This window comes from Hyperoodon ampullatus (genome assembly GCF_949752795.1).
Source record: "Hyperoodon ampullatus genome assembly, chromosome: 5".
Lineage (NCBI taxonomy): Eukaryota > Metazoa > Chordata > Mammalia > Artiodactyla > Ziphiidae > Hyperoodon > Hyperoodon ampullatus.
The window spans coordinates 9,994,871-10,017,605 of NC_136918.1; the positions used below are offsets into that span (position 1 = coordinate 9,994,871).

At 42.5% G+C, this 22,735-nt stretch overlaps 1 protein-coding gene across 2 annotated transcripts in view; it reads right to left on the reverse strand.

The window, feature by feature from the left end:
• Window positions 1-9,650: 9,650 nt before the first annotated feature.
• The window catches only part of SLC9A9 (solute carrier family 9 member A9), a gene marked incomplete at both ends in the record, with an annotated part of 530,059 nt that continues 516,974 nt past the window's right edge, over window positions 9,651-22,735 (reverse strand). For both annotated transcript variants that reach the window (XM_079704728.1, XM_079704727.1), the window contains 2 exons: window positions 9,651-9,878; window positions 11,141-11,246. In XM_079704728.1, the coding sequence (XP_079560854.1) occupies window positions 9,651-9,878; window positions 11,141-11,246 (334 nt within the window). The remainder of the gene's footprint in view (window positions 9,879-11,140; window positions 11,247-22,735) is intronic.

The following is a 22,735-nucleotide window of genomic DNA, read 5'->3' on the forward strand; positions in this document are numbered from 1 at the left end:
GGGTGACGTTGCATGGTCACGGGGGCTTGAAGGGAGCAATTATGTTTTCTTCTTTTGTTCAGGCAGCAGCTGTGGCTCCCATATGCGTTGCCTGCTGGGGATTTAGAACTTGATGATTCACAAGTTCTGTGAGTTGGTGCTTTTCTAGCCGGACAGTGGTCTCGGCCTTGCGCGTGGTTATAGCCTGAGGATTGAGAATCAGGCGCAAATGAGGGCAGCATCCTCATCACCTCTGTTACTTCTTAGCCATTGTGTGGTTCCTTGTTGCCCCAGCAAGCAGGATGCCAGGGACGCGCCCTCCACCCCCTGCCGTCACCGTTTGTCCTTCTCTTCCCCTTCCCTAGACTGTCCCCCGGCTCCACATTCCCAGTTTGTACCGCCCATCCCAATCACCACTTCCTCTTTGATGATTTTCTGCAACTGGATGATATTGCTCCCTCCTCCAAAATCCCTTTCATCTAGTGGTTTGCAACCTTGGCTGCACATCAGAATCATCTGAGAAGCTTTAAGAAATCCTAACGTTCAGGCCACAGCCCAGAGCAGTTATGTCAGGATCGCAGGGGTGGACCCAAGCATCAGGAGCTTGTAAAGCTCTCCCGGCCCCTCCAATATTCAGCCAGTACTAGTACCATAACACTTGTCTGATCACTGTGAACCGCATGAAGCTGAGGTACATCTGTCTGGTTTTCTGCCCCTGATGCTGGGACATCAAGGGTTCTTAGTGCATATTGACAGACTTGTGCTAAGTCTGCCTGCAGGCTGGTATAATTGGGGAAGAAGTCATGGTCTTTGGAACTATATGGTTCTGGGTTCAAAACTCCCCTCTGCCATGAATCAACTGCGTGATCTTAGGCCAAGACTTAACATCCCTTTCTCCCAGGTCCACGCACATAGAGCGGGAGTTGACATGTGATGCTCCCAGGGTGGTTGTGAGGATAAAATGAGATATTGTATCTGGAAAAGTGAGGCCCATATCAAAAGGTCAATTAATATTTGTTTCCTTTTCTTCCTTTTGTCATTTTTCCTTTTTCCCTTTAGGCATGGTGCCAGGTACAACCAAACTCTACCAAGCCATGACTGAATTCAGTTCAGTTCTGTTAAGTCAGCGTATCCCGAATACTGGCCATCTGCAAGATAATGAGTGGACAGTGGGGTTTCAGGGAGGGGGACCTGGTGATTTTGGTGAACTGAGGGCTGCCTGTAGACCAGGCAAAGGATGGGTGAGTTTCACAGTATGACTGCATTGCTTAGGCCACATCCTGAAGTAGGGGGCATTGGAATCTGATCTCTTGTGTTTGGTCCTTGCTGAGCTTCTCTCCTCCCACTGACCAGTTCCCAGTGGGGAGGGGGCATAGAGGAGGATGAGGATCTGCAAAGAAGCTGCCTCCTGTAATGCCAAGGTGCAGATGGCCCAGTCCCCTCCTTTACCTCCAGGCTGGCTCTGTACTCGTTGCTAAAACGAATCAGTCTGCCTGTAGAGGTGATGCAACGAACCAAGATGTCTTTGAATTCATGTGCTGTCTGGACTCACCATTAGTCATCTGTGCCATCGTGACTGATCCCAGTAAGGATGCTGACACTGGCAATTCCTAACTTGGATTATCAGCAGTATATTGTAAGCCTCTAATAAATGTTTGTGAAACTGAAGGAAAGACAGGTTGATGGACAATATTTGGGAAGACTATGGAACCTTCCATAGGCAGGCGTCTTATCCTTGCAACCTCCCCAAACCTAGCCTAACGGCTGCCCACACTCAGCAATAAACACACCTGAAGGCTTCTGGGCTAATCTCACAAGTACTTCAATAGTGTGTTTCAGGGGCTTCCCTGGTGGTGCAGTGGTTGAGAGTCCGCCTGCCGATGCAGAGGACACGTGTTCGTGCCCCGATCCGGGAAGATCCCACATGCCGCAGAGCGGCTGGGCCCGTGAGCCATAGCTGCTGAGCCTGCGTGTCCGGAGCATGTGCTCTGCAACAGGAGAGGCCACAACAGTGAGAGGCCCGCGTACTGCAAAAAAAAAAAAGTGTGCTTCAGGATCATCCTATGGACATCAGTTATCCTTGAACTGTGCTATGTATCTCCACACACAGGGATAAGAGATTGGGGCAACACTATGAGTAAATCAGCATACAGCACGGAAGGTGGCTTTTTTAGAGACAAATCCCTGAAGTGCTCCTTTCAAAAACATTTGAATTGATCAAATAATCCGCCTGTTTCATTTATTTTGTGTGAGCATTGCTCTTATAGTCTTTGTCCTTCTGGTCCATTCTGGAAGGAGAGGGGAAGGGAAGAGGGAGGGGAGAGAGATCAGGTGAGGGAGGGCATATCTTGGCAGGCAGGCCGTCAGAGTGGGCAGTTTGGAAGTCTCTGGTATGAGGTGACACAGCGGTCACAAGCAGAACTTCCTCCTCAGAAACCTCAGTTCTGCTCTGAAGGCCTTTAACTGATTGAATCAGGCCCACCCAGATTAGCTAGCCCAGTCTCCTTTAAAGTCAACTAATGATGGATGTTCATCACATCTACAAAATATGCACTCATAGTAACACCTAGATTAGTGTTTGAATGACTGGGGATTATATCATAGCCGAGTTGACAAGCAAAACGATCACAGCTGAGGAGAGGTAGGACCGTCGTACACGACCACTAGAACAGTAATGGTAGAAATCGATGTTTCTCTGAGCTAGTTCCCTGTCCCCAGAATGCCAGAGCTTCTTGAATTCTCTGTGAGGGCTCATCCAGGCTCTTTTCATGGGTGCACACTGTCTATCCACTGAATGTAGCACTTAGCCTCTGTCCGACTCTCTCTTTCTTCTTCTTGTCAGTGGTTCTCCCCAGGGATTGAGTGAGAATCATCTGTGGCGCCTTTTGAGGAAAAATATGCTTGTCCTCTTGGAGATTCTGACACGGTCCTTTTATGGGGAGGGCATATCGGAATTTCTTTGCAGGAGTTAGAGAGAGGGGATGAAGGTCATGTGGCATTTGAGAAACTCTTCAGTGAAGCTGTGATGCACATCTCATCCCTCCAACCACACACCTCCGGCCTGGACATTTTCCTTAAAACTTCAGATGCTTGTAAACCTCTGGATAGCTCCACGAAGCTCTACATGGGAACCTCAGGCTCAGCATGTCCAGAGCTGAATCCACTGGCTTTTCCTTGTTCCTCCTCCTAATACCCTCAGTGAACGGAGCCGTCAACCTATTGTCACCTAAGCCTTAAACGTGGGATTGTTCTGGGCTCCTCCAGCTTCCTCACCTTCCATATCCAATCAGTCACCAGCTTTGTAGATTCTCACTCTGAAACCCATCTAGAAGGTGCCCCCTTCTGCATCCTTCTTGATTCCACCTGAGTTAAGTCTCTAATCATCTCTTTCCTGGGCTAGTAAAATAACATCCTAACTGGGTTATTGCACCAACGCCCAGTCCTACTTGCACTCCGTCTCCTCACAATACATGTAATTTTCTTCCCTTTTAAAATATTTCAGTAGCTCCCCATTCTCAAAGGATCATGACCCAGACTACTCCATTTGATCTACATCTCCAGAATGATCTCTTATTCTTCCATTTTCTCACACTCAAACACATAAACAGCCCCATGTGGCATAATTTATAGTTTCTCTAATGTGCCAGGCTACTTCATACCCCTTTGTCTCTGCCCAGGCTGTTCCCTTTGATTGGAATGACTTTTCCATATTCTAATGATCCACTGTGCCTCTTGCCCCATGGGCCAGCACCCATCATGTCTGCTTGGTCATATCCTCTCATCTTTCAAGACTTCATTCAAATGTAAGTTCCTCCTTGAAGCCTTGCTTGACCATACCTTCACTCCCTACCTCCATCTTGAAGCCAGAGCCATTCTAAGAACAGATCATAAATGAAAATGGTATCACTGTAAAAATTTAAAGTAATGCGGATAAACCAAAAGGCTCTCTTGATTCAGTCCTCCTATTCCCACTCCTCTTTTTGTTATCAGTCTGCTGTGGATCATTCCAGACTGTTTTTTCACTAACAATTTATCTTGAAAATATTTCCATGTGAGTGCATATGTATGGGTCCATCTCTACATAGAGTATAACTAACTGCTGCAGAGTATGGGTATAATACAGTTTAGTTAACTCTTCTGCTATTTTTTTTAACCTTTTAAAAGGAGTTTTATTGATGGTGTGCTATGCCGGCATTAACATTTCTCAAAAAATTTCAAATAGAAAGAATTAAATTGCTTTGCTTAGCAATCTTTTTTCCACTAATTTATCTTTTTTTTGAATTTTATTTTATTTATTTTTGTATACAGCAGATTCTTATTAGTCATTAATTTTATACACATCAGTGTATACATGTCAATCCCAATCTCCCAATTCATCACACCACCACCTCCACCCCCCGCCGCTTTCCCCCCTTGGTGTCCATATGTTTGTTCTCTACATCTGTGTCTGTATTTCTGCCCTGAAAACCAGTTCATCTGTACCATTTTTCTAGGTTCCACATATATGCGTTAATATACGATATTTATTTTTCTCTTTCTGACTTACTTCACTGTGTATGACAGTCTCTAGGTCCACCCACGTCTCAACAAATGACCCAATTTCATTCCTTTTTAGGGCTGAGTAATATTCCATTGTATATATGGACCACGTCTTCTTTATCCATTCATCTGTCAGTGGGCATTTAGGATGCTTCCATGACCTGACTATTGTAAATAGTGCTGCAATGAACATTGGGGTGCATGTGTCTTTTTGAATTATGGTTTTCTATGGGTATATGCCCAGTAGTGGGATTGCTGGATCATATGGTAATTCTATTTTTAGTTTTTTAAGGAACCTCCATACTGTTCTCCATAGTGGCTGTATCAATTTACATTCCCAAGAACAGTGCAAGAGGGTTCCCTTTTCTCCACACCCTCTCCAGCATTTGTTGTTTGTAGATTTTCTGATGAAGCCCATTCTAACTGGTGTGAGGTGATACCTCATTGTAGTTTTGATTTGCATTTCTCTAATAATTAGTGATGTTGAGCAGCTTTTCATGTGCTTCTTGGCCATCTGTATGTCTTCTTTGGAGAAATGTCTATTTAGGTCTTCTGCCCATTTTTGGATTGGGTTATTTGTTTTTTTTAATATTGAGCTGCATGAGCTGTTTATATATTTTGGAGATTAATCCTCTGTCCAACTTTTCTGCTATTGAAGAACATTTCCCTCCCAGTATTTTGCAATAACAGTGTCACAATGAATATCATTTTGTACACTTCCTTATGCATAGATGCCAAATATTTCTTTTCTACAGGGATGCCTAAAACTAGAAGTCTGGATAGAAGGTATACATATTTGATTCTACATTTCTTGACATATTTTTTTATTTGGTAGTTTTTTTCTTTTTTTTCTCATGCATCAGTAAAGGTTCTTTGTGTGTGTATATATATATATATATATATATATATATATATATATATATATATATATATTTTTTTTTTTTTTTTGCGGTACGCGGGCCTCTCACTGTTGTGGTCTCTCGCATTGCGGATCACAGGCTCCGGATGCGCAGGCTCAGCGACCATGGCTCACGGGCCCAGCCGCTCTGCGGCATGTGGGATCTTCCCGGACTGGGGCACGAACCCGTGTCCCCTGTATCGGCAGGCGGACTCTCAACCACTGCGCCAGCAGGGAAGCCCTCTTTGTATATTTTGAAGAATGATCCTTAGTTGCAAAAACAAAAAGTATGTGTATATATATATATATATATATATATATATATATATATATATATATTTCTCCACTTCATTAAAAAAATTTTGCTTATCGTGTCTTTAATTATAAGAAATTTTGTATTCTTATGTAGTCAAATGTATCATTCTTTGCTTTTGGTTTTCATCTTTCTCAGGAAGACCATCCATATGCCAAGGTTATTTACATATTCTATCTTATATTTTGTGTTTTTCTGTAGCTTTATTTTTTACATTTAGCTGTTAAAGTTACTTGGAATTTAATTTTATGATGTTTGAGGGTATTACCTAATTTTCTTTCTTTTTCCAAATTGAAAGTCCACTGGTCCATACTATTTATTGAATATTATTCTATTCATCCATGGCCCCAAGTTGAAATGACATTTTTTATATATTAAGTTTCTAAACATATTCATGAGTCAACTTCTGTCCTTTGTAGTAGATTTTCTTGATGCTTTGCTTATTTTCGGGTCAATACTACACTGTTTTGGTTACTATAGCTTTATCGTATGTTTTGATACTTTATAAGGAGACATTATTTTTTAGCTCTCTGTCTCTACTAGATATGGGCTGGATGGGACTGAGTCACATGTCTTTGAATTTTAAAGATCTTTTACGTAGTTTGCATCCATGTATGTTGAATGATGCAAATGAATAAACCAGAAACTATTGGTGCTATTGATGCTATACTTTGTATTTCAAGGTCTCAAAGATTGCAGTGTAAAATAGCTTTTCCAGTCCTTACTTCCTATTGCAACTCAGTACCTTAATGTGTTGCTTCATAGGAATCTTCTTCTTCTTATTTTGAATAAATAGTGCATTTACAGTGTACAAAACCCAAAAGCTGCAAAAGTGAGAAATCTCTCTTTAATTCTTAAGAGGCAATCATACTACCAATTTCTTCTTCAACATCCAGAATGACAGCACACCATCTGTTCTGCCCCTTGCTCTTTTTGTTTAACAATATATCTTGGAGATCATTCCATATCAGTACTTATGGTGCTGTTTCATGAGATGGCTGTGCCATGTTTTATTTAACCAGGATGGCAATTCACTTGTTTTAATAAATATTCTTTATATGTATACAATTCTCAAATATCTGGAATAAAAATTTTGCTTATGAAATTGGTGAGTCAAAGGGTATTTGAATTTTCAGCTTCCATTTATATCATTAAGTTGTCCTCCAAGAAGTTTCCAGAAACTTCATGAATGAAGACTGTGATGGCATTTGCCACCAGGCTTCAGACTTGCTCAGACATGTGCCGAGTACCAGGGAGAACACGACAGAGACGTTAGCTGCGACCCTGACAGTGAAAGGAACTCTGTGTGTGTGTGTGTGTGTGTGTGTGTGTGTGTGTGTGTATGTGAGTGTGATGTATACACGGTAAGAAGTTCAAGGAAGAACCTTAGGTGAATTAATTAGGGTCCTGTTTAAAGCTCTAATAATGAATGCAAGCATTAATGGTTTGAATAAAGCTCCTTTGCCTTCATTATTCATTAGAAACTGGCAGTAAATAATAGGTTTGAATTCCACCATCCTGATGCTGCTAATCAAAGCACAGAGCATTTCTTAAGATCATAAATTATTATGCTTCACAACAGGAGCAGAAAGGGAATTTGGTTTTATGAATTGCTAACTGGAACACTAGCTAGCCTCTGTTCTGGTCTTGGTCTGATTCAGAGGGAGAGGCTGGTTATCACATCTTGAAGCTGGAACCCTGTCCAATTGGGCGGGACACACATTTCCTCAAACTCACAATATCATACCTACCCGGAGTCAGCTGGGGTAAGTGGTCCAGCCCAGATTAAACAGCCCTCATTCTCCTTGTGGGTAATGGTTCATGATGTTCAGATGCAAAGAGATATTTTTCCAAGCAGGAAGAGGGCTTTGCCTGTGGGCCAGGAGGCTATTTTTGGTCTTCCCTCTTAGCCAGTTGGTACTGGGTGTAGATGATGTATCTTCCCCTCCCCACCCCACCTCATTGCCATCCAGTGTGTCATATTTCTCTCCCTTCTCTCCACTCCTTCCCTCACTAACGTTGGTCTGTTTTGGGGGGATCTTCTCTTTCCCTGATGTGTCTTTCTCCACGCAGAGAAAAAGAAACAAAACACCGAGTTCTCATCCCTCCGTTTCACATGATAAAGGCAGAAATAAGATGAAGCCTCTCTCCCGCCTTTCCTTCCATCCTTTCTCCTCTAGCACCTCCTCCTCTGTTTTGGAAGTTTCTGGTCCCCTGCAGTGTGAAAGGAGGAGGTGCTCCCCTCTGCCTGACTCCGCCTTCCCTTCTCACATCCTCCCAGCCCGCATCACTGACTAGGCCAGTAGCCCCCATGGCTCTTCCTGGCCCAGAGGACCCCTGCATCGCCCTTACATCACCTTTCAGTCCCCCTTCACCTGGCACTTCGAGAGCAAGGGCTTAGCACTGCCAATTGGCGTAGACAGTAGAAGATGGCTTTAAATACATAAATAAAACAATCGTGCTTTTTAACAAAATTTTATTAGGATTAAGTCAAATTAGAAAACTTCCTGCTTTGCCATTTGCCATATTTACCCGGAATGACCATGTTATACTTAGCTGAGTAGAAAACTATTTGTGCCCCTGGATTCTACTGTTTGGAAAGCAAGAGAATCTGCATAGTGGCGTGCCCGGCACCACCATGGTTCATGACTAAAGCCAAATAACTGGTCAGCAAAGCCTATATTACTTCCAAGCTTTGGGCCCCAGGAAGATACCATTCCTACCTACCTCAGGCACAGACTCATCAGAGCCTGGGCACCTGTGACTGGGGTCTGCTTTTTTTGGAGTCTGATATTAACATTTGCATGTCAAGAGAAGCTGTGTTTGAGGTATCTTAATGGCTTAAAAGTTGTGCAGCTAAATTAAAAGCTATTGCGTTGGTCTCCCCACCATGGGCCATGAGCCGTGCCTTGTAAAAATGCTCCTGAGGCTGCGTGCTTGTCTCTTCCGTGTGGTCTCTGCGCATCCTCAGCCCCGATCCTCTCGCTCCTGCCCCTGCGCTGCTGTTGAGCTGTGAGAGTTGGAACTGGAGGACAGGTCAGGGGTCCTGTCCCGAATCCTGCTGTGTGGGGAGGAACCTGTGCTAAGGAATCTCATCACTCAGCAGACAGAGGGACCTGCCACGGAGCCAGGAAGTGACTCAGATGCAAGCAAGGACAGGAAGGCTGAAACATGGTATGCAGAAGAGGACCCCACTGTCCCTGGAAGGGGTCCTACCAAGGTGAAGAGTGGCACTGCATTTAGTGCAGAGTGCAACAAAGCTGTCACCTACAGCTTCAAGCAACAGGAAGAGCAACTTGAAGAGGATGCGGAGAACAGCGGGTCCCCAGGCGCCGCGGGCTCTGTGAGGCCGTCAGCAGTGGTATCAAGCAAGCACTTATGTGGGCAAATATCCGTGGGTCATTCGGAGCGAGAGGGAGCCTAGTTTCTAAACATATAAAACGTCTCACTTCCTGAAGAACTGGGCATTCCCTCCAGCTTAGGAGGCACGCATTTAAGCTCAGAAACTCTTTTTCTGATTTTTAAACTCTCCTTAATGAAGGGAAGAGAATCCCAAATCTGAGTAAAGGGCCCAGAGAGCTGCACACAGAAAAGAAACACCCTGCAGACACAGCACATCTGTTTCATCCTCCCAGCAGCTAGACTCCTCCCTCCCTCCCCTCTGTACCCTTCCCACCCCACCCAATTCATTAATAAAAACGGCACTGTCAAAAACTTAGATGCAGTTGTGTAATATAGAGGGTTGATAATAAGTTCTCATTTCTGCAGGCACCAGAGGATGAACGTGATAAGGTTTTGAATCTCTCCAATTTATGCTCTTCATACATTTTCCAGCCTCTCCCCCACGCAGCCTCATCGGCTTGGCTTGGTCCTCTGTGATCCCTGCGTTACCTGTGATTGCCTCGGCCCTGTTCACGCCCATTAATTCAGCTGGGATTGACCCGGAGTTTGCTCAAGCTTGAGTCCATAGCCTCCTAGGCCAAGGTCCCCCTCATAAATGTTTTCCTTGCTTGGAGTCTGGGGTGAAGCTTTCTGGTCCAGACCCGGCCTTGCAGGAGGGCTGCAGGGTGAGGTCGCTTGCTCCGGGTAATTCATGGCCAGTTCATCCTGGTTTACAATACATTCTGCATCATCCCCTTTGAGCTGTTCCTGGTTTTGGAAAGAAAGAGAGGTCACTTCCTGATAAAAGCAGAAAACAATAGCAGTCCTACAGTGTTAGAAACTAGGATGTTTGTTTTCCTTTTTTAACTGCCCTGTCTTGTCTCAGCTGAAGCTGCTGGTATGGCAGATGTCACGTTTTCCCTCTCTGTGGGTAAGGGAACATGTGCTAATTGAGCACCTCTGTGGATAAGGAAGTTAAAATAAAATGCAGTGGATTGTTTGAATGGATGCCTAATCTGGGTAAGAGGAGTTAGGAGTTTGCAGAATCCTGTGACCTCAGAGTACGGAATGATTCTCAATGTAGGTTTTGTAACACTCCTGCCTATCACAAAATTCTTAAAACTCAATGTCTGTTATATTTTCTTTGAAAAGTATATCCTCACAGCACGTTTCTTGGGATGAATGTCACAGGGCTAGAAAGGGTTGGAAGTTACCATAGCAGATAATGGTGGAAATGAACTAGATCTGGCCACTAAAGTTTTCCTCAGACATAGGAAAGAATGTAAATAAAATCTCAACTCTTCTTCCATTGGTTTTTGGAAGACCACAGGAAATTACCTGTAGAATGAACCCTGGCTAGGTGACCTCAGCTCAGTGGTTTCCAACTTTGGCCCGTCTTGGAATCACTTGTTGAAGCACAGATGCTGGGCCCCTGAGACCAGAGTTCTGATGTAGGGCCTGAGAATTTGCAGTTCTAACAAGTTTCCAAGTGATGATGAGGCTGCCGGTCTGAGGACACACTTTGAGAACCACTGGCTCACACTGTGGTGTCCTGAGCACGTCTGAGATCTGAGACGCCTTTTTCTCTGTTTAGACAAGGGGTCAGCCAGCTGGACAACCTCCAAGGGTGCCACAAACTCCAAGATTCTGTTCCTCGCCAATCCCTGACACTCTGATTTACTGAAAAGGATTCTAATTGCTTCTCAGCATTTTTGATTCCACCTCCTTGAGCTATAAAGCACAGGCCTAATATTCTAAACCTCAAAACACAGCACTTTGTGAGGGCACATTCCTTCTTTTATACTTTCTAAATTCATTTTATGGTTAAAAATATTGGTCACAATTTTAAAAATTGCATTTTTAAAAAGAAGAATGAGCCCACATCAGCAACAACTGAAAAGAGAAGGGAGATGATCCTTTGTGCCGTGAATTTTAAAAATGCTTCCTCCTCATGCTGGGAAGAAATAGCTCCAAGGTTCCCAGGCTCATCAATATTCACCATGCCTGTCCCTCTCGGGATATTTACTCACCCCATAGGCCTGAGGACTGGTGAGCAGTCTGGAAACTGGGCCGCACCATTCAGGTAATGTCGTGGTCAGCGGAGGACCAGAGTGGGTTAAAATTGGTTTCAGATATCTGCGAGGCCTGTTAGGGAATACTTGCCAAGAGGAAGCCAGGATTTAGTTTCTTACAGAGCACAAACATTTGCATGCCACCAAAGAGACAGTTATTTTTACATTTAAATTGCCTACTCCCTCATTTAGGAGGTAATTTGGCCCGCAAAAATGGCTAGCTATATTCCTTGCTCCACACACGTTCCCAGCCCTCCTCGTGGTCTTTAATCATGGAGAAATGGCGCCTCGACCTGAATGACTTTAATAGCAGCATACAAGACTGTGTTTTCCTAAAACCGCACACACAGCTTAAACCAGAGGTAATTGTCACAAAGAAGCAAGAGGTATTTCATAAAACGTTCACTCATTCTAGGACTGGGTAGTGAACAGAGATTGTTTACCAAAATACTTTATTTTCACTATTCAACACAGTCACTTTACACTTCATACATCAATGCATCTCCATACGAAATAATGTAAATAAGCTGGAGCCAGGTTTATTCTACTGTCTAGCACCTGTCTTTCCCCTCTCTTCATCCCGAAATGCTCTAACAAGTTAAAAGGAAAACCTGTTCATCTAAAGCCGTTATGTTTCCCTCCAAATCTATCAATAATGAAATCCCTAGAGGCTGCCTCAGGTTGCCTTATTTATTTATTTTTTTTCCTCCAAGAAAAGTAGTGAAATTATTTCACCATTCTATCAGAAACAGCTTTTAAGCTTTGTATTATTTCCTCTTCTGGAGAATAGGTCACCTCATCAACTTTCTGAAAAGCTCTAATAAATAGGGAAAGGGAAAACAAAATGGAAAGCAGTTACCATCGGCTTGTGAGGATGTACAGTCACCCCCAGGCACTCAAGACAAGAGGTAATCTAGGCGATGGCTCTACTGGAACCCACCCATGGCTGGATGGTGACACCATTCTGTCATGCCTGGGATGCTCTGAGCGTGTGGGACAGGAGGGTGCGGCCCACATGGGCCAGGAATCTGGTTGCCTCTGGCTTCAAATCACTCACCACCACAGTGGGGACAAAGCTGGTGAGGCTCATGAACACAGCCTAGTTATGATGTGAGGAGGGCGACTGAAAAGATGCTTAAGAGGGTCTGTAATTGCAACTACGAATAGAAAACTTGACGACTCTTTTCAGATGAGTAGCTGTCGTGCTCAGTTAAGGACAGGGAAGATATTAAAGCTCAGAGCCTGGCATTCCCTGCAACATCTTGTAAGTCTATCTACAACTCTGGAAAGCCCTTGATGATTTGCCATTAATTTTTATTACAGAGTGTTATTACCTTCATTTTAGGGATGAAAGAATTGAAGCCTAGAGATATGATGATTTTAAATAATCCGGAGGCTCCCTTTGCTATTTGAATCCACCACGGTCATCCCCTAGTGAAAGGTAATTTATCAGAGAAGAATCGTGCATGTGACCAGCTGGTTCTCTAGAGAGAAAAGCTTGCAGACAGCACCCCTGCTGGTGAGCTGCGGACCCTCTCAGGCAGGGGGCATGTGGTCTTACTAGGTTTTATGGTGTGCATAGATCAGGGAAAGTTTTTTTTAGGGAGGTGAGGTGGGCGAGATATATATATATATATATATATATATATATATATATATATAATACAACTGGAGTATAAATCAAAGAAAATCCAGGCAATTTTATTTCCAGATGGAAAAGTGACAGCAAGTAAGCAACATTTTTAGCAATGTTGTGTAAATAAACATGAAGTCTGTTGTTTAAGAGAGGCTTGGGCAACTTCCATTGTTTGAGGTTCTCAATATAATGAAAAATCAAAATGCCAAAATCATGTTACAAAAGGAAAACACAAATTTAAACTTGCACAAGGCACATTTTCTTCTTTTCATCCTCATGAGGTATCTCTTCAACTTTATGTGTCTTGTTATTGGGGCTAACACTTAATGACTTACTTTGTAGCTTTTTGTGACTGTGAGGCCTGGACCACATGGGCTACCATCTGGCCCCTCTGGACAAGCTCTGGGATTTTCGACTCAGAAGACTTGGGCACAACTGCCATCTCTGCCCCTCAACGACTCTATGACCTGTGGTCTAGTGATTGACCCCTGTGAGCCTCAAGCATTGCCATGGATACTAACTGAAATAACATGGAACAGAGGTGTTACACTTTCACAGGCCATTCAAATGCTATTTTATTTAAAAACATTATTTTCTAAGCAATACTTTCTGGAGAGGGTGGTGTGTCAATGATTGTGCAAATAACAGAAAGGAAATGATATGAGGGTAGAGATGAGAGAGTGGCACTCCTGGCATTTGCTGCAGCATTGGGAGTCACAGGCTAGTTAGTGGTTGGAAGATTTGAGCTGCTCCTACACCAAAAATAGCTATTTGGGTTAAACATTGCTGTATGGGGGGCTGGAGTCAGGTAGTAGGTGAGAGGTGGGAGAATTTGCTGACATAAGACTCTTCTAGGAAACTCACGATGCCATTCTGGCTGTGCTGGCGTCTCAGTAGCGGCAAGTCAAAGGAAGGACACATACACCGCGTGGCAAAAGTGAATGGAATGGGGGCTTCCCTGGTGGTGCAGTGGTTGAGGGTCTGCCTGCCGATGCAGGGGACACGGGTTCGTGCCCCGGTCCGGGAGGATCCCACATGCCGCGGAGCGGCTGGGCCCGTGAGCCATGGCCGCTGAGCCTGCGCATCTGGAGCCTGTGCTCTGCAACGGGAGAGGCCACAACAGTGAGAGGCCCGCGTACCGCAAAAAAAAAAAAAAGTGAACGGAACGTGTAAGCACCATCCGCAGACACGGCAGACGTGGACCAGAGTCTACGTTCTGCAACGTCTTGGTTTGCCCAATGATTGCCATATACAATGTGCTCAGTGGATGTTCGTTGAATTTATAGTTTAGGAAAATATTCAGGGGTATTATGAGTGATGGAGGTGGATTCTGGGTAACTGTGTCAAGGGAAGAATGAAGGGAGCAGATTACAGCCAACAAATGAGGATTTCCTGAGGATAAAAGTCTAAGGAAGGTCAAGTCAGAGACAGATCTCTTGGGCCTAGGTTATTAGAGAAAGGGGACCATGTGGTAATGGCATAAAATAAAGTGGTTAGAAAACAACTTTGTGCTTCACTCATTCAATCATTCATTTGTTCCTTCATATACTCACATGTTTTTATATTATGCGCTAAACTACTGAAGTACCCACACAAGGAAATTAACAATTACACTATAGAATGGAAAGCTCCCTTGTCTCTAGACGGTGGTCTCCTTGAGGGCAGGGCTGTCCCCTTCAGCTGGATACAACGCTTGGCGTATTTTAGATGTTCAAGAAATAGTTGTTGAATTAATGATGAAAACAGGCTCAAAGAGAGTAAAAGAATTGCTCAGTGGAACACAGCCAGTTAGTTATTGGCAGAGCTGGGCCCGAGACCCCAGACATTTCCACCACATTGGGCACCTTCCTGCTGGTATAGAGACACTGAGTAACAAGTCTCATCTAATTGGATAACTTATTTGGAATTGGGGACTCAGTGACTTTCTGAGTTCTTCATTGCTGAGCAGTATCTGGAAAGTGGCTGGATCTCCAGGATTACCTGAATTATTAAAAAGTAAGAAAACTCTTTTGATCTACAGGAAATCCCAACTGCCGATTTTGCAAAATGTGTTATTTTTCTTATCAGGTTCTAGTATATGTTTGGAGAGAGAGAGATTCCCCATTGGGCATTTCTGGTACAGCTAGTTTTGCTTTTCTAATAAGCTCGAAATGCATTGAGATGAAATGTTAAGCTCTGGGGGGAAAAAAAAACAATGACTTTTCTCATCTTTAAAGGGCATAAGTTTGGGAAGAGCAGTCTGGTTCAGGAGATGTAAGTAAAAGCTGGAACTCTACCCAGAATTTAACATGTGTGAAATAGGAAAGACAATTAACTCAGGCCAAAGGAGAAAATGCATCTGCTATCAGCAGGTCCAGAGCTAAATTTAGTGCTTAACTGAACCAACATCCAAAATAGTGGTGACATTGATTTCTCTCTTTTGTTAGTTTCTGTTTTGATTATTCTAAGTCCTCATGTTTTGTCCCTTGTAAGTTGCCAAAACCAATGGGTGCACAGCTTGCTCCTGCCTATGCCTCTCATAACACGGTCCTACATAGAGTGGTCAGATGCAGAAACCCCAAGCAAAGATCCAGCTCCACAAAAAACATCTGCCTCTTTGAAGGGAGTAAGCCGCATTGCCCTGTACTATGGACTGAATGTTTGTGTTCTCCCAAAATTCACATGTTGAAGCCCTGACCCTCACTGTGATGGCATTTGGAGATGGTGCCTTTGGGAGGTAATTAGGGTTAGATGAGATCATGAGGGTGGGGCCTTCCTGAGGGGATTAGTGTCCTTATAAGAAGAGAATCCAGAGAGTTTGCTCTCTCTCTCTCCACATATCCACAAAGGGGTCATGTGAACACACAGTGAGGTGGTGCCTGTTTGCAAGCCTGGAAGAGAGTTCTCACCAGAACCTGACCGTGCTGGCACCCTGAGCTCAGACTTCCAGTCCCCAGAACTGTGATAAAATAAGTTTTTGTTGTTTAAGCCAGCATTTTATGGTATTTTGTTAGGGCAGCCTGAGAAGACTAACATGCCCCTGTTTCTGGACTTCTTGAAAAGTCTTTGATTTCAGAACCCTGAAGAGCTATGTTCTATCTTGGCTTTCTCTAAACATGCCTCATCGTGAAGACCATCTTGGCATTTGTTAAAAATTCAGATGTCCAAGTCTTGCTCTGGAGATTTTGATTTGGCAGGTCTGGGAAGTGGCCTGGGACTCTGAATTTTCAATGGCCCAGGCAACTGATGATCAGGCAAGTATGGAACACAGTGGTCTCTCTCCAGAGTATTGCCCTCCATATGAGATTTAGATCTTAAATAGGAAGAAAAAGAACATGGCCTCTTATGTCCATAAAGCCATCATTTTTAGGGTGAGCATAGGTATAAGATAAGCCCATTTTGCCCAGAACCCAGACCTGACTAATACCAATTGTTTCAACTTGTCCCTGAGGGATGGGTCTGCAACTTGGCTCAACAAGATACAGTCTTGATAATGTTACACCTGAGAGTGGAATAATGAAGCATCGCATCTTGGCTTGTGTAGGAAAACTTTGTGCCTATTGGGAGCATTTGCATGTGTTTGTATGTATAAGCTTGATAAATGGTCTTGTTATCAGGGAAAAATTCTTGTTAATTCAGAGGTGTGTAGAGAAGGAAAGCACATTTATCTTTTTAGGAATACACCCTGCATCTTTTTATTTATAAGACATTTCTCTATATCTTATTTTCTCTTTACAACTGTAGGTGGGTATTATAGTCCCATTTTACAGATCAAGAAATGTGTAATCAGATGGCTTTTCAATTCTCTTCTAAACTATCTTTACCTCCCTTTCCAGAGCACATTTAACTTCCAGGGTTGACTTGCTACCAGAGATGGTCAGGGATCAATGGCAGGTGGCTGGGGAAGGGTAAGTGCATCCCAGAGTGGGAGCTGACCTTGCCCTCCAAGCCCATATGTTACTGCAGGAAACCAGGTCCCATTTGCTATGGACTTGCTGAGTCCCCACGCTGGTATTTACTCAGCATCCATGAACAGAACAAGTAGAGGATAGCCCCAAATTGTACACACTCCATCATTCTTTGATTCCAATATGCAAATCACACCCTTTATGCTTTATTTCACAGGAAGTGTGGGCTCACAAATTGAACTGAGTGTGTTCTCCCTCTTCCTTAGGATATGTTGGATTCTGTAATTGGAGACACTATCTTGCCATCTTGCTTAAGTATGTGATGAAAAATTTTGCTGAGGTGTATTTGGGGTTCAGGTTGGAGGAAGGCTTTAAGAGTCCAACCAAAAGCCCTCTTCTTTAAGCTGTTTCATCACTCTGTTCTCTCTACCTTGAGGGAGGACTTCCCATTCTGCACTGGCACATGCAGAGAACGTAGAGGTGTGGTCCTGTCTTTGAAGCAGCCAATCTATTTCAAGAACAAGCTATCAAGAATATACAATGGAATATTACTCAGCCATAAAAAAGAATGAAATTGTGTCATTTGTGGTGATGTGGAAGAATCTAGAGTCTGTCATACAGAGTGAAGTAAGTCAGAAAGAGAAAAACAAATATCGTATATTAACGCATATATATGGAATCTAGAAAAATGGTACAGATGAACACATTTGCAGGCCAGAAAAGAGACGCAGATGTAGAGAACGGACTTGTGGACACAGGGGGGAAGGGGAGGGTGGGACAAAGTGAGAGAGTGGCACTGACATATGTACACGACCATGTGTAAAAGAGATAACTAGTAGGAAGCTGTTGTATAGCACAGGCAGCTCAGCTTGGTGCTCTCTGATGACCTAGAGGGGTGGGACGGGGTGGGCGGCAGGGAGGCTCAAGAGGGAGGGGATATATATATACATATAGCTGACTCACTTCTTTCTACAGCAGAAACTAATACAACATGGTAAAGCAATTATACTCCAATTAAAAAAAAAGAAGAAAAAAAAAAGAAAAAAGGAAAAGGCAGAAACCCGCTATTCACATACAAGGGTGAACATGTGTTCCTTTGGTTGACAATCCTAACCTTTACCATTTTAAAAGAAATTGCCCTAGACAAGTGCTAGGATGGAAAGGAAGCCCGAATAAACACGCTGAGGGGTAAGCAGAGCTGCCTGGAATAAGATAGCAAGGAGTGACTGCAAGCCCCTTCAGCCTGGTCTCTGGGCTCTGCTACTCACATGTCTGTTTGGAGAATGGCTCTCCCTTCAAGGCCAGGCTGGTGTGTCCCTTCCTCCCAATAGCCATCTCAGATCTGTCACGCTGAACCGCTTCAGCTCCATGGCGGATCCGGAGCAACGTGTATAATACATACCTGCCTGACAGCCTTTATCACACTGTCTTAAAGCTGATTGTTTATATCTCCATCTTCCTCTTTAGACCCTAAGCTCCTTGAGGGAGCTTATAAAATAAAATCTTTTTATTGTAAAATGAAAAAGTGATACATCAAACATCACAAATCTAATGTGTATCTTAATGGATCATTATAAGGCATGAAAACCTTCCAGATTCCAGGAAACGGAACTATGTCGCCTACCCTTGAAGCCCTTTTCAGGTGTCTCATCCTAATCAAAACTTCTTCCTCTCTCTAAAAGTAACTACTATCCTGATTTTTATACAAGTCACTTCCTTGAGTTTTTATGACAGCTTGGCCACTTAAATGTGCATGCTGGCACACTACAGTTTGGTCTTGCCTATTTTAAAAAATGTGTTATGTCTTTTAATCTATAGATTCCTCTTCCACCCTTTTCTTTATAGTTTATTTGCTGAAGAACCTGGGCCATTGGGCCTGTGGAGTTTCCCATGGTCTGAATTGCTGATTGCAAACTCATGTGCAGCCCAGCATGTTCCTCTGCCCTTCGTGTCTCCTGCAAATTGCCAGCTGGGTCCAGAGACTGGATCCGATTCAGGTTTTATTCTAGGCCTTCTGCAAGACTAAAGAAGGCACATCATATCTGGTTGTCTCTCTTTGGGTGATTTTAGCAGCCACTGATGTATAATAACTATATCTATTTGCTCACTGGGGTGTGCAAACAGTGAAATTCTAATTTTATCTTTTTATTATTTTATTAGGTAGAATACTTTTATAAAGAGACACTTTTCATTTGTCCTATTGGGATATTCAGTGGAATAGTCAATACAGGAAAGGCAAGATAAATGTTTGATTTATTCCCTCTATTTACTAGTTTTCCAGATAATGATTGGTTATGACCCTCTGAAAATGACTGATTCTTTGTTTAAATATCACCATAAAGTAATGCATTTAAATGAATTTGATTGCAATTTTTATCCCTGTTGAAGTTCAAACTGAAGCTCTTTGGTCAATGGGACTCTTCAGATTGGCTTCTGAATCCTATTGACATGATGCCAGTATCTTTGATAGCTTCCTTGTCATCTGCATGGCAAGTTGTAGGTTCATCTTATACATTTCTGTTTCAGACCTCAAAGAAGCTATTTCTCCAAATTTCTCTGGGTTTTTTTTTTTCAGTGAGAAAGGATATTTTAACAGCACAACCTGGGCACCAAAGGTTGCAATATAAAATGGGGTGCTGGCAAATGTTTAACAACTGACTCTCTTAAAAAAGGGGCAGATTTGTAGCATTTCCCAATTTTCATGGTGTAAATACTCCCATTATGTCTGATTCCAATATACCAACATGGAGTCATTAAATGTGGAGTTGGGACAAATGTGTACAATCTGTTCTTACCAGCTTTTGTAAACCAGCTTCACCACACCACTGATTATATATCTCATGAGCTCCTATGTATACTTCCGATTCAAGTTCAAGAACTTCTGATTCTCAAGGACATAGGGGATGATAGAATTAGAATACTCCACAATGACTCATTTGTTTTATCCACAGTATTATACTTACAGTAGTCTCATAATCATAATATACTACCACCGTAATAATTACATCATATATTAAAACTTTTTGCTTATCCTTCCTGAATTCTAACTTCTCATTAAAAAAAGAAAATCTATAGTAGAACTATTCATAGTTGTACTATATTTACACTGTCAGAATATATAACCATTACATTCTATACTCTCCCTCAGCCCTCATGTAATCTTAGCACTACAGGTAACTGTACATTTAATGTTCACCTTCAGGCCTTTATATCAATGTCTTTCTAGACATTTTGATTCTTTGAAGCTTGTTCTTTAGTATATTCCTTAGGAAGGACTCATGGAAACATTCTCTGAGTTCTCAAATATTGATAAGAGTTAGTGCCCTTTATATATTGAAATTCTGTTCTTCTGGAAATAAAATTGTTGGCTTATACTTTCTTTATTTGATTACTTAAATATGTTTCTATTTTCTTTTAACATACGGAGTTGCTCCTGAAAAGTCTAATGAAAATATAATTTTCTTTCCCTTATAAATCATGTTTTTTTTTCTCTAGATGTCCAAAGGACTTTTAAAAAAATTTCATTAATTTCACTAAGTTTTTTCTGATGTTTGCTGTTCCTAGTTGATAGTCTCAGGTACATGGTGTGCTCTTTCAAAGTGTAGTTCCCAATGTATTAAATGTGTTGTATTTCAGAGAAGGTCTCTTGAGTTAGGACTTGTTCGGTTTCCTTGCTTTGCTCTTTTTTCAGGGATTCCTGTTTTCTAGATGTTCAATCTCCTGTTCCTATCTTCAATAATTGTCACTTTCTCTTGAATCTTTTTAATCTTTTTCTTCATTTATTTTTGACTTAAAAACTTCTCTTTCTTTTCACTTGCATTTTCTCTTAAGGTATTATCCATTGTGTTTATTTGCTTTTGTAGTCTTTCTAATTTACTATTCATTTCTGAAATAATTTTTTAAACATTTAAAATTGTTTCCAGAGTTTTTTTCTAATTCTGATTTATTTCATTCTTTCATAGCTCGTATCTTTTTTTTTTTTTTTTGTGGTACGCAGTCCTCTCACTGTTGTGGCCTCTCCCGTTGCGGAGCACAGGTTCTGGATGCGCAGGCTCAGCGGCCATGGCTCACGGGCCTAGCCGCTCTGCGGCATGTGGGATCTTCCCGGACCAGGGCACGAACCCGTGTCCCCTGCATCGGCAGGCGGACTCTCAACCACTGAGCCACCAGGGAAGCCCTCGCATAATTTTTTTAAACATCTTTTAACTTGCTTTAATATAGTATGTTATAGTTTTGATCTATTTATGGGCACATCTTTCTGGCATGTTTTCATTATTTGTAGAGATGTTATTCTGCTCCTCATCCTCTTTTTTGTTTTTTTTCCTTATAATAAGTCTCTATGGGATTTGACTTCTATTCTTTTCTGTTGTTCGTTCTTATGTAAAATTAGTTTTCCTAAAGTTATAGAATAAGGTAGGGCTCAGGAAAGCTGTTCTGACTTCACAGGTTTCCCTCTTCTGTTGTTTTTATATAGTGGTAAACATGGTGGCTTGCATTCTGAGATTTCCTGCCCTGTTTCCTGTGCCCACCGCACTTCCCCGCACCCCCCAGCTAATCTGGACCTTGTCTTTCCTTTATCACTATTGTCTCTATGCAGCTCAATTTTAACTCCACTCCAAGGCCATTTCTCCTGAGTGTAGGACCCTGACCTGGAAGGGAGACTTCTGAAAAAATGCCCGTGTGCTCATCACTCATGTACAATTTTGAGAGCTCTCAGGGGTCTCAACAGCTCCAGCCCATTCAGTCCTTCTTCCTGGGACCTTCCACTTACTCCTCTTAGAGAAAACTACATCTCCCACTCCCTGCCCCAATACCAGGTTTAGGGATGTTTATCAAATTGGTCCAACTACACTTTCCAGGAAATACTATTGGCCATTCAGTTCTCCTGATTTCAGATGTTACCTCAGATGTTACCCTATTGCTTCCTTTTTCCTCCTGAATGGACACTTTACTATTGGTGGTTTGTTTCCCCTCACTTTTAATTTGGAGTTTGTGAGAAAACTTGCCCTTAGTTTTGCTGTAAATGTGTCCATGGATTTTGGTTTTGTTACCTAATTGTTCTGCCTATTTTTTTTTAACTTAAAAATTTTTTTACTTACTTTTTAAAATTGTTCTGCCTATTTTTATGTAGGGATTTGGAGAGATTGAGAGACTGCTGTTGATGCCACTGCCATCTTCCCAGAATCCTCCAGGACTGTATTTTATTTGATCTTCTATCTTTGGTGATTAGTATCTAGCACATTACTAATGAATGGGGATGTGGTCTAGTTAGATTTGTAAATTGTGCTCTGTCTGAATTGCCTAAGCTAACTGGGGACTGTCCATAATTCAAGCAATGTAGCTTAGATTTATCAAAATGGACTTCCTATGTCACAGCCAGGTGAGCTGATGGTACCTGGAGCCATGATTCCTAACCTTCCCTGGCCTTGGACTGGCATCTCTGAAAGAATGCTTGTGTGCTCATCATTTGCGTAAAATTTCATGTGACATTTCAGAGAGTTTCCAGATGCCTTGAAATGCATCCATGTTCCCCTAGAAGTCCTGAGCTAGGAAACTCTGGTGATTAAGTATTAAGGACAAGAGCAGACTAAAGGCCTATAAAATGATGTGCTTGCTATCTTATTTGTACCGGGAGTTGGTTTTATCAGTGATATCTATAGGATCTTACTATCAAATGTTAATTCTGTTGGGCTTCTCGGTTCCAGATAAACAATCCAGGGACAGAGAAAGGGCAGTGGAGTTTGTTGAAAGGTTAAAGGAAAGAAGACAGTTGTAAGATACCAAAGCAGCCAGTGTAAGTAGGGCAAGTGGACAGGAGATAAACAGGGGGAAATATTGGAATCATGAGGCTGGAGGAAACCTGAGAGTTCATCTGATCCACAGCCTTGGATCTAAATACAAAAGAAAGTCTAAACCTGGGGTTTTTCCAAGGGTGGTCACCTGCTCATCTGCGTCAAAATCATTGTTGCTTCTTAAAATGCAGATTTCCAGGCCCTTGACCCTGACCCCCTTAGGTGGGGGCCTAGCAGT